The 12709-nt window shown below is 38.6% G+C and overlaps 1 protein-coding gene across 5 annotated transcripts in view; it reads left to right on the forward strand.

Moving 5' to 3' along the window:
* The window catches only part of PLD5 (phospholipase D family member 5), a 176580-nt gene that overhangs the window by 127859 nt on the left and 36012 nt on the right, over positions 1-12709 (forward strand). For all 5 annotated transcript variants that reach the window (XM_054630036.2, XM_077175773.1, XM_077175774.1 and 2 more), the window contains one exon: positions 8505-8632. In XM_054630036.2, the coding sequence (XP_054486011.2) occupies positions 8505-8632 (128 nt within the window). The remainder of the gene's footprint in view (positions 1-8504; positions 8633-12709) is intronic.

Below are 12709 nucleotides of genomic sequence, written 5' to 3' on the forward strand. Positions count from 1 at the left end.
ACAAGGAAGTGGGATAAGCAGTGTGCAGGTTTACTAATCTCTCTATTATATTTAAAATGGCTTTCTTTTATAGTAAAAATATATGCAATTATACTTAGGCAAAGAAAGAAAGCCACAATCCAGCTTTAATAATGCTTTTACTGATTGTATTGTAGTCCTCCTTTAAGTGGTAATATGCTTTGTCGCCTAAATCAACTAAGTAAGAAAATTACTTTTCCCAATCTCCACAGCAATCACTTTTATAGCTTTGTCTAGTAAATGAGCAGTCTACTCTCCAATAATGAAGGGCAAAAAAAAGATGTGGATTTTTTTTTAATATTCTAGCAAACTTTCTTGTATATGAGTTCTCTTACAGACTCTACTGAATCATCAGACTCTCAGAGCAGATTTGTATTAAGAAAATGCTATTTAAAGGAATGCTGAGTTCTGCTAAGGGGAAAGAATTGAACTGATCATCAATGCTCTCATTATTCAAAATTTTATTCAAAATTTTCTATGACTTGATCTGAAATACTTCAAATAGCTCAAAAAGAAGTAAAAATTGATGTAAAAATACTGATATCAAAGTCAAGGCAGTAAAAAATGAGGATTTTTCTCAGGTTTGCTACATCAAGCAGCAGCACTTGTTAAAAGAGGCAGAAATGTTTGCTACTGTTGATAAAATTACTAGAAGGAAAGGAAAAGCTGTTTGGAGCTTTTAAAATTACACAAAATTCTTGTGCATGGGCTCAATTTAATTTTTTTTAAAGACACACTAAAATGGGAGCCCTAAACTTTGGCCCAAACAGTAAGAGATTTTTTGGCAAATGCAGTACAGAAATCCCTGGTTTCAGAGGCCACATCTAGGCTGGAAATGTAGAGTTGAGTATGTCTTTTCCTGTCTTGTTCTATGTAGTGAGCTATACTGTTGGCTGCTGGCATTTTCTGCTGGGTGGCAGCAAATGCCTCTCTAGGACATGCTGATGCCCTGGAATTCCATCATGGAAAAGATCAGAGATCTGTAGTTATACGAGCTTATTCCTTCTTTGCAGTCTAAAATTCTGTGTATAGGTTAAGTAAACACATCCATGCATGATTTATCAGCTGTGAGGATGGCGAGGCATTGGAAAAGGTTGTCCAGAGAAGTTGTTAATGCTCCATCACTGGAACTGTTCAACGCCAGTTTGGATGGAGCTTTGAGCAACCTGGTCTTCCATCTGCTGGAAGGTATCCCTGCCCATGGTAGAGAGTTTGGAACTAGATGACCTTTGAGTTCTCTTCCAGCCCAAGCCATTTTATGATTCTATTCATGGGGGAGGTCAAGTGTTCTCCTGCTCTGTTTATTCTGCAGGTAAAGAGGGGAATCTCTGTGCTGTCATGTTTGTGATGGACCACTGGCTGTTTGCTGGTGAATCAGAAGTAAGGTGTGGCTGGGTGGGTATTACAAGTATTAAAAAGAAATACTGTCAGGCCTCTCTTTTGTCTGGCCTGTGAGATGAGATGGGAAGCACTTTGGTTAAATTTCTGGGATTTTTCTGCTGAGTAAATCCAAAGGGCCCAGCAGGCAGCACAAAATGCATTCATGTGGGGGAGAGCTGTAACACTCCCACGCTGAACTCGAGATACAGCTGGGTACTTAGCTGAGAAATCAGTGTTTTGATTACTTGGGTAGCAACAAAGGCCAACATTTGACTTCTTCAAAGCCAGTGTAAGGGTATATTTAGATAAATGTTACTTCGGGAACTAACTAGCTCCCAAGATACCATTGAAGTTAAATCAGCAATTGCAAGAAATTAATTCTGACCTTTCCTTTGTTCTCAAAAATCTGCCATTCTGTATCCAGGACATGAGGGTCCCTGATGAGTCTTTTCTTGATTTTCTGTGTCACTGTCAACCCCTGTGTAAGCACATGGGGAATGCCAACCCAAGAAAATGCTAGAATTGCCTTCTTATCTCTTCGCACAAGACAAATGATTATGCAAGATAAAAGGCAAACAAATTCTGGAGCTTGCCACCTGAAATTACTGAGGCCTGATTTTGAGAGGAGTGGAGGCTGAGACTGTGTGGGTGTACCTTTAAATGGCAGCACTGGCAGAAGCAGTTCCTGCATCTTGTTGCACTCAGCCACAGCCACTCATTCCCACACTTGCTCTCTGCCTTCAGCTGTTTTTGAAAAAATTGTTTACTGCGATGTGGTGAGCTGGACTAGTGAATTGTTCTACATTTGAAATACCTTTCTTATTTTTATTTATGTTTAACCTGGATCCATTTTCTGATCCAAATAATTCCCTGAAAAAGCTCCTTCAGCACATCTGAGGAGGCAGTGGAGGGATGCAGAAGGGTTGCTGAAGATGAGATCTGTCCATGCTACTATTTTCTGGGGTAATTGGTGTTAGTTTTTTGGGGTTGGAGTTTTTTTCCCTTTTTTAAACACACCAGTTGTAGTTCTGTAATACTTTGGTTTCAGAGAGAGCTGGAGTTTGTAATGCTCATTTGTCACTATATTCCTTTTTCTTCCTGCTCTTTCCTGTCCACATTCTCAGCTCTTGGCTTCCACAGCTGTGTGGCTGGAGCAGTTTCTGGGGCTGTACCACCTCACAAAAATTATTTCAACCCACTGACTGAGTAAAAAACAAAGCAAAAAAGTAATGGTGAGTGTAGAGGATATTTGCTGCCCTGATCATCCAGGGCAGAGCCCATCAGCATGTTGCAGTCTGCTGGGGATGGAAGGGAGCCAGGAAGAAGCTGGCACAGGGCCTGGAGAGGGGGCTGGGAAGTCAGACAGCAGCGATGGAGACCTCTCTTCTCACGTCCTCAGCTCCACAGGGAGATCCTTGACTGCAGCCTGTCTGCTTAGGAGAGCTCTCTTGTAGCAGCCTTTCTTCCAAGCTGCAGCCAGACAGGGACACGTGAGCTGGCTGGGGAGCGTGCCAGTGGAGATGAACAGCAGCAGCACACAGGAGGCAGAGTGACTGTGTCCCTGAACACCCACCCACAGCCCCAAGCATGTGAGCCCATCCATTGCAGTCCCAGGGAGTGCTGCAGGCACCTGTGTCTTTCCAGAGATAGACCAGAGGGGCTCATGGAGCTTTGGTCACAGATTCCTCTCCTGGGCTTTGATTTCCTCAAAATTATCTTTGTGTCAGTGACCTCAGATGCTGTAAAACAAGATAGTAAGCATTACAGTTAATTTTTGTGAAAAATACCTACATCAGAAGCAGCCCAGTTTTCCTAAAGGCAGTTTTGAGAAGCTACATGTGCACTCAGCTTATGGCTGATTGTACATTGGGAGTAAGTGTTTCGTAGGCAGGTCAGTTTGAGTCTAAGATGGGCCGAGATGGCATGAATGTAAATATTATTGCAAAAGCTTTCTGGAGATTACTTGGACTTGTGCGAGAATGTAATTTCTTTGAGTAATTATGATCTCATTTTTTGCATGTGTGACAGTTGAATATAGAGCTGCTAGAGAAAAGACAGCAAGGTTTTGATTCTAGGCTGCTTCTTTTTTAAATTATTGTGTCTTTAGATTGATGAATAGCACATAATCCTAGAGTGACAGGATTCAGTCCTGGTAGTTTTTTAAAAGGACACGGGGATATGTGTTAGAGAGAGAGAAGCAGAGGGCAATATAAACAAAACGGCTGATTCAAAGTTAAGTTATTACCATCAGAGATTTCCCTAAAAGTCCTTGAGTGTTCTCTTTTAAAATATATCTGAATCATTAATCTTTCTGGGCCAGGCAGATTTTTAAATTGCATTTCAAATCCAATATTCCATAAAGAGCACAGAAATAGTAAATAGTATAGTTTTTCTTTTAATCATTCAGAGACTTAGTAAAAATAATTTTGTTTTCAACTTGTGCATTCTTCTGCTTTTGTATTTCCTCTTCTGAGTGGTGGCAGGTCACACTAATGGGGCTTCTGGAAGAAGTCCATACTTTTTGCAATCAGTTGAGAAAAAGCTTGAAAATTCATGGGGAGGTGATCCTCCACCTGGATCACTTGTGTCTACCCCAAATGAGACAGCTACTGCACCACTTGTGACCAATTGCATTGAAAACTCTGAATTTTTGTCTCAGTAGAATAAAAATTATATTTATTCATGGGAGTACTTTGTGCTAAAAATTATTATCAAAAGCAAAAAAATGAAGTTAAAGCATATATTGCAAAATGTAGAGAAAGAAATATTTGTATCTATACAAATAGATAACTCTGCCTCTCCTTTTACTCCTAAAGTTCTCCCCCTTATTTTTTTTCCTCTCTGATTTTAAAACCACTGTAGTTAAAGTAAGAAAGTTGGGAAGACAGAAGACCAATTTTAGGCATGGTACAAGCAAATGCAGCTTCTGTTTCTTGGGCGTTATGTTTGCTAACTCCAGAGTAAGTTTAGCCTGTAACTGGTACTGCTGAAAACTGTGGCAAGCAGAATTTGCATGTTTGCTTTCAAGGCAGCTGTGATAATAGCAGCCTAAATAGTTGCTCTTTCTTGGTCTTCCTTACAAAAATTATTTACTGCATCCACCAGTGAGGGGATTTGGCATAATGACGCTGCCTCGGTACAAGGCAATATCCTAAGCTGCTCACAGGTGTTGGATCCAAAGCCTCAGGAAAGTGAAGACTTCCAGAGAAGGTGCACCTTCTCCAGACTGTTGCATAAACTTGATGTGGAGGCCGAGTGGCAGCCCTGTGAGTTCTGACCTCCTGCAGTCTCTCCCATGAAGAAGAATCTCCCAGTTTGTGTGGCTGTCTAATGACCTTGCTTGAGCAGCAGGAAAATCCACAGGCACAACACAACTGTGCCAGGAATGTGTCTGACACAGGTTTTCATGACAGCGTGGATGTGATGAGCTCTTGATCAAAGGGTCCTGCATAGAATTTAGTGCTTTGCCTCAAATATGTAAAAAATGTCTTAGCTTTAGGTTCATAGCATCATTAAATGGCTTGGGTAGAAAGGGACCTTAAAGATCACCTAGTTCCAGCCCCCCTGCCATGGGCAGGGAGAGCTTCCAGTAAACCAGGTTGCTTAGAGCCCCATCCGACCTGGCCTTGGAGCACTTCCAGGGACAGCACATCCACAACTTCTCTGGGCAACCTGTTCCACTGCCTCACCACCCTCACAGTAAGCAGTTTCCTCCTAATATCTAATTTAAACTTACCCTCTTTCAGTTTGAATTTATTCCCCTTTGTCCTTCCCTCTTTCCAACATGCCCTTGGAAAAAGTCCACCTCCATCCTTCTTGTAGGCTCCCTTCAGGCACTGGAAGGCCACAATTAGGTTGCCATGAAGCGTTCTCTCCAGGCTGAATAATCCCAGTTCTCTTCAAGTTCCTATTCTTGAAGTCAAGCTTGCCCTGTAGCTTTCAGACATTGTTAGTGAAGTATCTGAGAGCAGGCAGCTAGACCAAACAGGAGGCTAGAAATTGTAAATGACATTTGCTTGACCACCCCTCTTCTTCGGGATTACTTTGGGAGTTGGATGGGTTTGTTTTTTTTAATGGATGAAAAGTCAATCTTTCTTGCAATGCTACTGATACCTTCTGTGTTCTTCCTTCATTATGAGACAAAGCTAGAGGCTAAGTTGCTGTCTGGCATTTCCCAGGGGCTGTGTTCACATCACATGCAGAAGATCCAGGCTCTCAATGGCACGATCCCCTTCATGCATCCCAGACTGCATCAATCATCTACCTTATACAGTGCAAAAAAAATTCCCACCTAGAGGAAAAAGTACTCAGATAAATGTCTGTTATTTACAATATGCTTTGATCCCTACAGTGTCTCTTTTCTTGTGAGCTTTTTTACTGCAGAAAATGTGTCATCTGTCCCAGCCCTTAGAATGCACAATTTTAAGGGACAGACAAATCCACTTGAGTTTTAAGTGACAGCACTGGTTTTCTCTAAGTCCTCATCCTGAATTTTAATCTCCAGTAAAACAAAATAGTTAGATTTATTTGGCATGTTTATTAGCAATCAAGCCTACAAATGTGCCCTTCTGGTTGAACTCAGTAGACTCACAGCTTTGTGTAATTGAGACTGCAGCATGACAGAGAGTTCTGCTACGGCTTCACATATTGATCAGTCCAATTTAATTTCCTCATGGGACCTGAACCGCACTAGGGATGGGGGATTGTGTTGAAGGCTTGATAAGCCTGTTTTAACAAAGCATCTCAAGGGCTTCTGGAACAGAGGCAATTATCAATACTGATACACGTTTCCTTTCTTCAAAAGGTAGGGGCTCATTAATAGGCGGCACAACAGCTGCTGTTTGCAACAAATGACTTTTTTTTTAATTAACTTGGAGGTACTGCTTCCTCACCTGTTTACTTACTAGTTGGCTGTTTCCAAAAGGAAAAGAAATTGGGTTCCAGGTTTTGATCTTACTGGTATATGTGATAGCAGTATCTTCTGCTCTACTATATTGACTATTTTGGTAATTGAAGCCTAGATTATATTTTAGAGTAATAGTCCCATCCCACTGCTTCTGCCCATGTCTGAGCAACCCACGCCAACAAATTCTGATGTTTTACAACTTTTGAATTTTGTGGCAAGTTACTGATGATATCTGCTATTTTTAATGTTAGTATTACTGGTTAAATAGTCTCCTGTTACAGCTTTGGCAGTCAGCATTTTTGTTTGTCACTGAATATTTCAAAAATGTTTTTAAATTGTCCTTTTTTTTAGGCTCTCAGTTATGAGAAGGAAGCTCATTGTTACTTCCTATTGTTTTATCTTTACTATGTAAAAATCCTAACATTTCATTTATAACCGTTTTGGTGTAGGTGTGTTGTGGGTGTTAAATTCATACTGCTCTTTAATGCTGCAAATTGGGTGTATGGAAAGAAAACATCATCAAGGCAATCTGCTTTGTTAAACCCGATTTTAAACACAGTTTTTGGATCACTAGCTGGAAGTTTAGTGCCTTACAGAATGGTCATCCTTAGCTAATAGCAGTTGCTTTTGTTTTGTTTATTCACCAGGAAACAATTTAAACCATTTAATAGCAGCTATCGTGTTTTCTGATTTCTTTTCCATTTCACACTCATTTTCTCAATAATTAGCACAGTTCTGCTTGTTAATGCATGAATTGAAAGCAGCAGCAATACATTGCAAGGAAATTGGAAAAATCTTTGTTTCTAAGCATAGATGATTGTGGGTGAGTGAAACATACAAAAAATTGGAAAGGTAACTGGGTTGCACCAAATGCAATTGACCAATGAGCCAAAGTCTGGAATGTGCTCAAAATGTTATTTTGCGTGTTTGCTGCATCATGGTGAGTGGCACCTTTACCTGGTTTTTCTTCTTTTCTTGATGTCTGAACTTTTAGAATATTTTTTTCAAGGAAATTTGCTGTTTTCATGATAATAAAGAAATATTCAGCACTGGTAGCTGTTGCCTAAAATTGCAAGTCAACTGTCTCTAAGGAGATCAAAAATAGGAAATTTGATTAAAAGAGATACATTTTAGTTCTCTATCTATCCTGGAATTCTTTTAAAGTTGTGAGTCATTTTCAGCCGTTACTGGAGTTCATGGTACTGGAGGCCCCATGAGTGTTTAATAGGAGATGGCTGATACCATTGCTGTCCCCCAGGCTGCTGTTTACTGTCCGTTCTCTTCCCTGGTTAGTCATGACTGAAATGCGAAGATGAGTGGGTTACTGTAAAATGCCTTCAGCAATGATTAATGATTAGTTCAGATTAATCACCTTATTTTGCAAACACTGGAGCACTGAAAGAACAGTGATGGTGTGAGAAATCCCCTAAACTTACCTAATATTAAATATATTCTGGATTTAGTTCTGCAAACATACAGATGGGGCCAATTCACACATTCCTAGTGATGCAATGGAGCCAACGAGGAGCGCCTTGGATTTCAGTGGCCTATAGTCATTAATAAAACTGTGCCATTCAGAGTGGTAGGTCGAATGTCACAGATTAGCAGGATTAAGAGCAGCTTCAATATAATTTATTTAGGGCTTTGCTTATTTCCTTAATTCTCCACCCATGTTCCTCTTGTTGGGGTCTGTTATGTGCCACAACCACTGCAGACACCTTCTCAAACCATTGCACAGGGGAGGAGGAGCAGAGTAGAGTCTGCTTTTTAGGCAGGGGTTTTAATTGCATTCATATTTTAAAGGTCATTACTGCAATATGTGGTTTATGCTAGAGAATAGAAATTTAGAAATGAACTATTTTTAGGAACATACAGTGCTGGGGAAAAAAATAGATCATTTGATTCTAAAGTGGAAGGCAATTATGTAAACATTATAACACATGGGAATGTTCCCTATACCTGGGACATGCATTGCATAAATATTTCTTCATAAAACTGAAATAAATGTTAATTAAAGTCCTAAATATTGGGACAGTAACAATGTTTATCATTGCTTTTAAACCTTAATGGTGTGTTTCATTATGTCCCTCGCTAATTTTGGAAACTGAGGCCGTGAAATGTGAAATCATTTCTTCTTTTAATAAGGTAAACTATCTCATATTAAGTAATGCTATTTATTATTCTATCCTTAAATCTCTAGGTGCTGAAGTGTTGTATATGAACATGTCAGCTTACAATGAAGGTCGGCTTCAGTCGTCGTTCTGGATTGTTGATAAACAGCACGTATACATTGGAAGTGCCAGCCTAGACTGGAGATCGCTGGGACAGGTAACTGAATTGAAAAACTAATCCTATACCCTTTGAGAGTATAATGAGAAAAAAAAGTAACATTTTGAGGACACTTGAATAACTCTATTTTCTGATAGTTTACTGGCAAAACTGCTAGCATCAAAAACTGTACTGCCACAATTTTGATGACTCTTCTGTGTTGGCAAGAATGTACTACTATAAATTTTGCTTCCTTTTATTATAACAGCTGTCTTCCATGGTTATGCTTAAATTTTAAATATTTGATTGTTTTTTATTGATTTCTGTGATGGTCATTGTATGTTCCAGTTTACTTTAAAAAAAAAAAAAAAAAGGGAGCAAACCTATTGGTTAACAAACCACTATGGAAACTCTATTGTGATATCATGGGCAAGATGTAGTGCCTCTGATTTGCCATTTAAAAAGCAAACCCCAGATTTGGAAAGACTTCCAAATGGATAATGGGTATTATACTGGAATACCCACTACCTTTGGGGAGGGTCAGATTTAGGGGTATAGAATGTCAAGTAGCATAATGCTTTTGAAGGCTGACTGTATTAGAGAGAATTCCACATTTTTATTCCTCATAAACATGGCAGTGCTAACAACTCTGTGCAGTCTGTGACCATTTTGAGGAATTTGTCAGTAACACAGCTTATTTGCCTTTTTGTAGGTATGTGTGCCTATTTTTATTTCTGCAACAGTTTCAGGATTATTAGTGGCTGTCATGTTCATTTTTGCTATATACCACCTGTGTGACGCTGCTTTCAGCCACACTTATGGAGTGAAACCTGTACTTTGAGATCTCAGTAACAGAGAGGGAAAAACAGCAGTCCTAGATAGTTATTAGTTGCTATAAAAAAAGCTTGCTTTCTAAATGTGAGCAGAATCTCAGAAACACAGGAATATTTTGAACATGATGATGTTCTAATGATTTTGGAAGGAAGAACGTGCGTCTTGGTTGTGCTGAACTTTTTAATATTTGTTTTCAGCTAAGACTGTAAGTCTGACTAAAAGCAAATTAGCCAATTTAGTAAAGAAAGTGAATAAATGCATTTTTGCTTCTCTTATGATATTAATTTACTTGAATTGTATGTTTACAAAGGAATCTGGAACAGTGGTAGAAAAAACAATGTTGTTAGAGAAAATCTTGGAAAAGAGGATGTTGTATTTCCAGGCAATGTAATAAAATACAGTTTGGGCTTTTGGACAGTTCAGAAAATGTTTTTACATTATCTCTGCCTCATGAGCTAAACTCTTCTGTAATAACAAAATAGCTCTTCATAGGATTTATTTAGCTTATAAATAGTTTGTCTTTGAAGCCTCTTCTATTTGGGGGTTTGAGTACCAGTGAAAATAATAAATGTGGGGGGAAAGAAGCACATTTACCACACAGATAATTATATTATTTATATATTCCTTATGTATTTATAATCTTCATCACAGATTATATGATTCCATATAGATTTACTCTTCTCAGGCTGAAGTAAATCTAAAATCTTGTAACATACTCGCATTAAACTTTGATGCCAGTTACTTGTAGGCTGATATTTCAAAAGTGATTCCTGGATGTTAATTTTATCACTCTTTCCTGCATGCATTTGGACTTGTTTTAATCTTATTGTCATGTATAACAGTATATTTTTATATGTAGTTTTAAGATGAAGCTCAGAAGAATATTTGTACAATGCAAAAAGAAATCTCTCTGCATTATGGTAAAATAGAATCTGCTTTCAGTTAGTTGAGAAATGTATGCTGGGGTTTCAGAGGAGCCAAAGGAAATTAGATGCTTGGCTCCTGTTGATGCCAGATATGAGTGTCTGATTCCCTTACCCCAGAGTTGCAGGTTAATAAATCAGGGTGACTGTCAAAGAGATCTGATATGCTGTCCTAAAATAATAATCTGTCTTGAACTTTCCTTTTCACATAATAAGCAAAATAAGCACAGAACTCTGTCATTTTATTTTGAGTCCTTTCCTCAAGCAAAATGCTTTGCACATGTGTGGGACTTAATCTTAAAACCCACGGTGAGCTGAGCCCTCTCTGGGGAAATGTATCTCCCACGGGTTCTCATTATCAGAGTCTCAGTATAGCTGCAAATGAGGGATCAGCTCCCTCTTCTCTTTCTCACTTTGCTCTGTCGTCCCTTTGCCTGATACTAAAAAAAAAAACCAAAAAAAAAACCAAACAAACAAAAAAAAATCCAAGTCTGTTTAGCATCATTTGTCTCTTAGGAGACTAAATCTAAAGCTGAAACAATAATTTAACTTTTAACAGCTCCATGGAAAACATCATCAGGACTTAAGTGCTTTGGGTTTGCAGTATTTGTGGAGAATTCTTTGTGTTTATAAGCTGGATACTATAAATCAATCACATATGAAGCTTATTTAGTTTTATTGCCATTTTCTTGACTTTCCAGCACTGACAAGAAGCAATGAGAGTATTTTCTTAAAAGTAAATTTTCTGCATCAAGGAGAGATTTTCATATGCTGCAGATATTACTTAAGAATAGCCTTTAAAGTTGCAGAAATCCTGTGCCTCTGCTGGCAAAGTTTTAATACTTGCCAGAGTCTCAGCTTTGAAATTATGAGCAAGGGTAAGAGCACATTATTACTTTTCAAGTAAAACTGTGTTTCAGTTAAATTGCAAGTTTGTCAAACTGTAGTAATTCTAGCTGAAATCATCTATGCCAGCTATCTGCTTCAGTCTGAAATCAAACCCCACAGTGTAAGTACTTGTTTAGAGTTCCTGAAAGCAGGATTTTACAAAAATAGGATGGTTTTTGTCTATAGTGGAATATTTTGAATTTTTCTTTGTACAGGTCTGGAATTTTGCATCTTTTTCTATTTTTATCAATATAGCCCAATATTACCTAATTACATAACCCATTGAAAGTTGAGGATTATGAACAACCAGAGTTTTGCCACTTTCTTAGATATAGTAAGCTCTGTAAGATTTTACCAGTGAAATCATCTAGCTTCTTGCTGGTAAATTTATACATACTGAGAAACAACTAAAAAATGAGTCACTCAAACATGCTTAAAAGTGTGTATGTATACTGGTTAATTTTTTTCCTGTGGCTTGAACTAATGGCAATCAAGATGGCAATGGTGCTGTATTCTAGTTTCTAGTTCCTTGACCCAGTAGCTTATTATTACTTCATAAAAGAAATTGGTTATATAAAAATTGTTACAATCCATAAGCTAATGAAACGTATCATGCATTTCTTTTGTTCCATGACTCCCTCCAATAATTCCAGCAAAGCTTGAAAATGCATTTATCTCCTTAATTCTGTTAAGGAGCATGAGGTTTGTAATACATATTAACATTTCTGGAGCTTTTTATACTGGCAACATTTTTGGAAAAGTTTTATTCACGCATGAATAATTGAATCCAGTGGGCAAACAACTGTAATGGATTAGTTGAACCACTTCAGAAAAATGCATTAATGTGCAACAAATAATCAGCTTTTGGAAAATGCTATTACTGAAAATTCCTGAAACAAGTAAAATTAATCCAATTGTCTTCACTGGAAGTGAAATCAGGCTAATATTAGCTAGTCTTGTTGGCAAAAAAATTAGTTTAAATTATGAATACCACCAGTACCAGGTAGTTGAGTGTATGTGTGAAGGTTAGTGATCAAATTCAAACCTTCAAGGTCTCAAGTAGAAGCTTGCTGTTTGCTCCTTGGCATTGTGGAGTCTGACTGTAAACATCTGGCCTGAAGGGAAGTGGCTTGTCAGGGGTTCCAGGAGGAAGTGGTTTTGACACTAAGGAGGGAGACCCGAACAGAAAAAGGTGAAGTTCCTGACTGGAGGAAAAGTCCTTAAAATGGGAGAGATCCTGGAGATTAGAGAGCTGTGGGTAAGATGGAAGCCAGGGGATGCACCAAAGCCACTGGCTGGTGATGCCTGAGACAGGTGAGCAGACATGCAGCAGGGATGGACCCAACGTTCTGCTCAGCATCTGGGGCCAGCAGCCCCTTCCCTGCAGGAACAGAGATATGGGTGGACAGTGTGAAATATAATCAAGCAGTAGAAAAAGCTCCCATTGTGTTGATTCTTAAACAAATCCCAATATCTAGAGCCACCTCAGGTA

This window comes from Agelaius phoeniceus, chromosome 3, assembly GCF_051311805.1.
Source record: "Agelaius phoeniceus isolate bAgePho1 chromosome 3, bAgePho1.hap1, whole genome shotgun sequence".
Lineage (NCBI taxonomy): Eukaryota > Metazoa > Chordata > Aves > Passeriformes > Icteridae > Agelaius > Agelaius phoeniceus.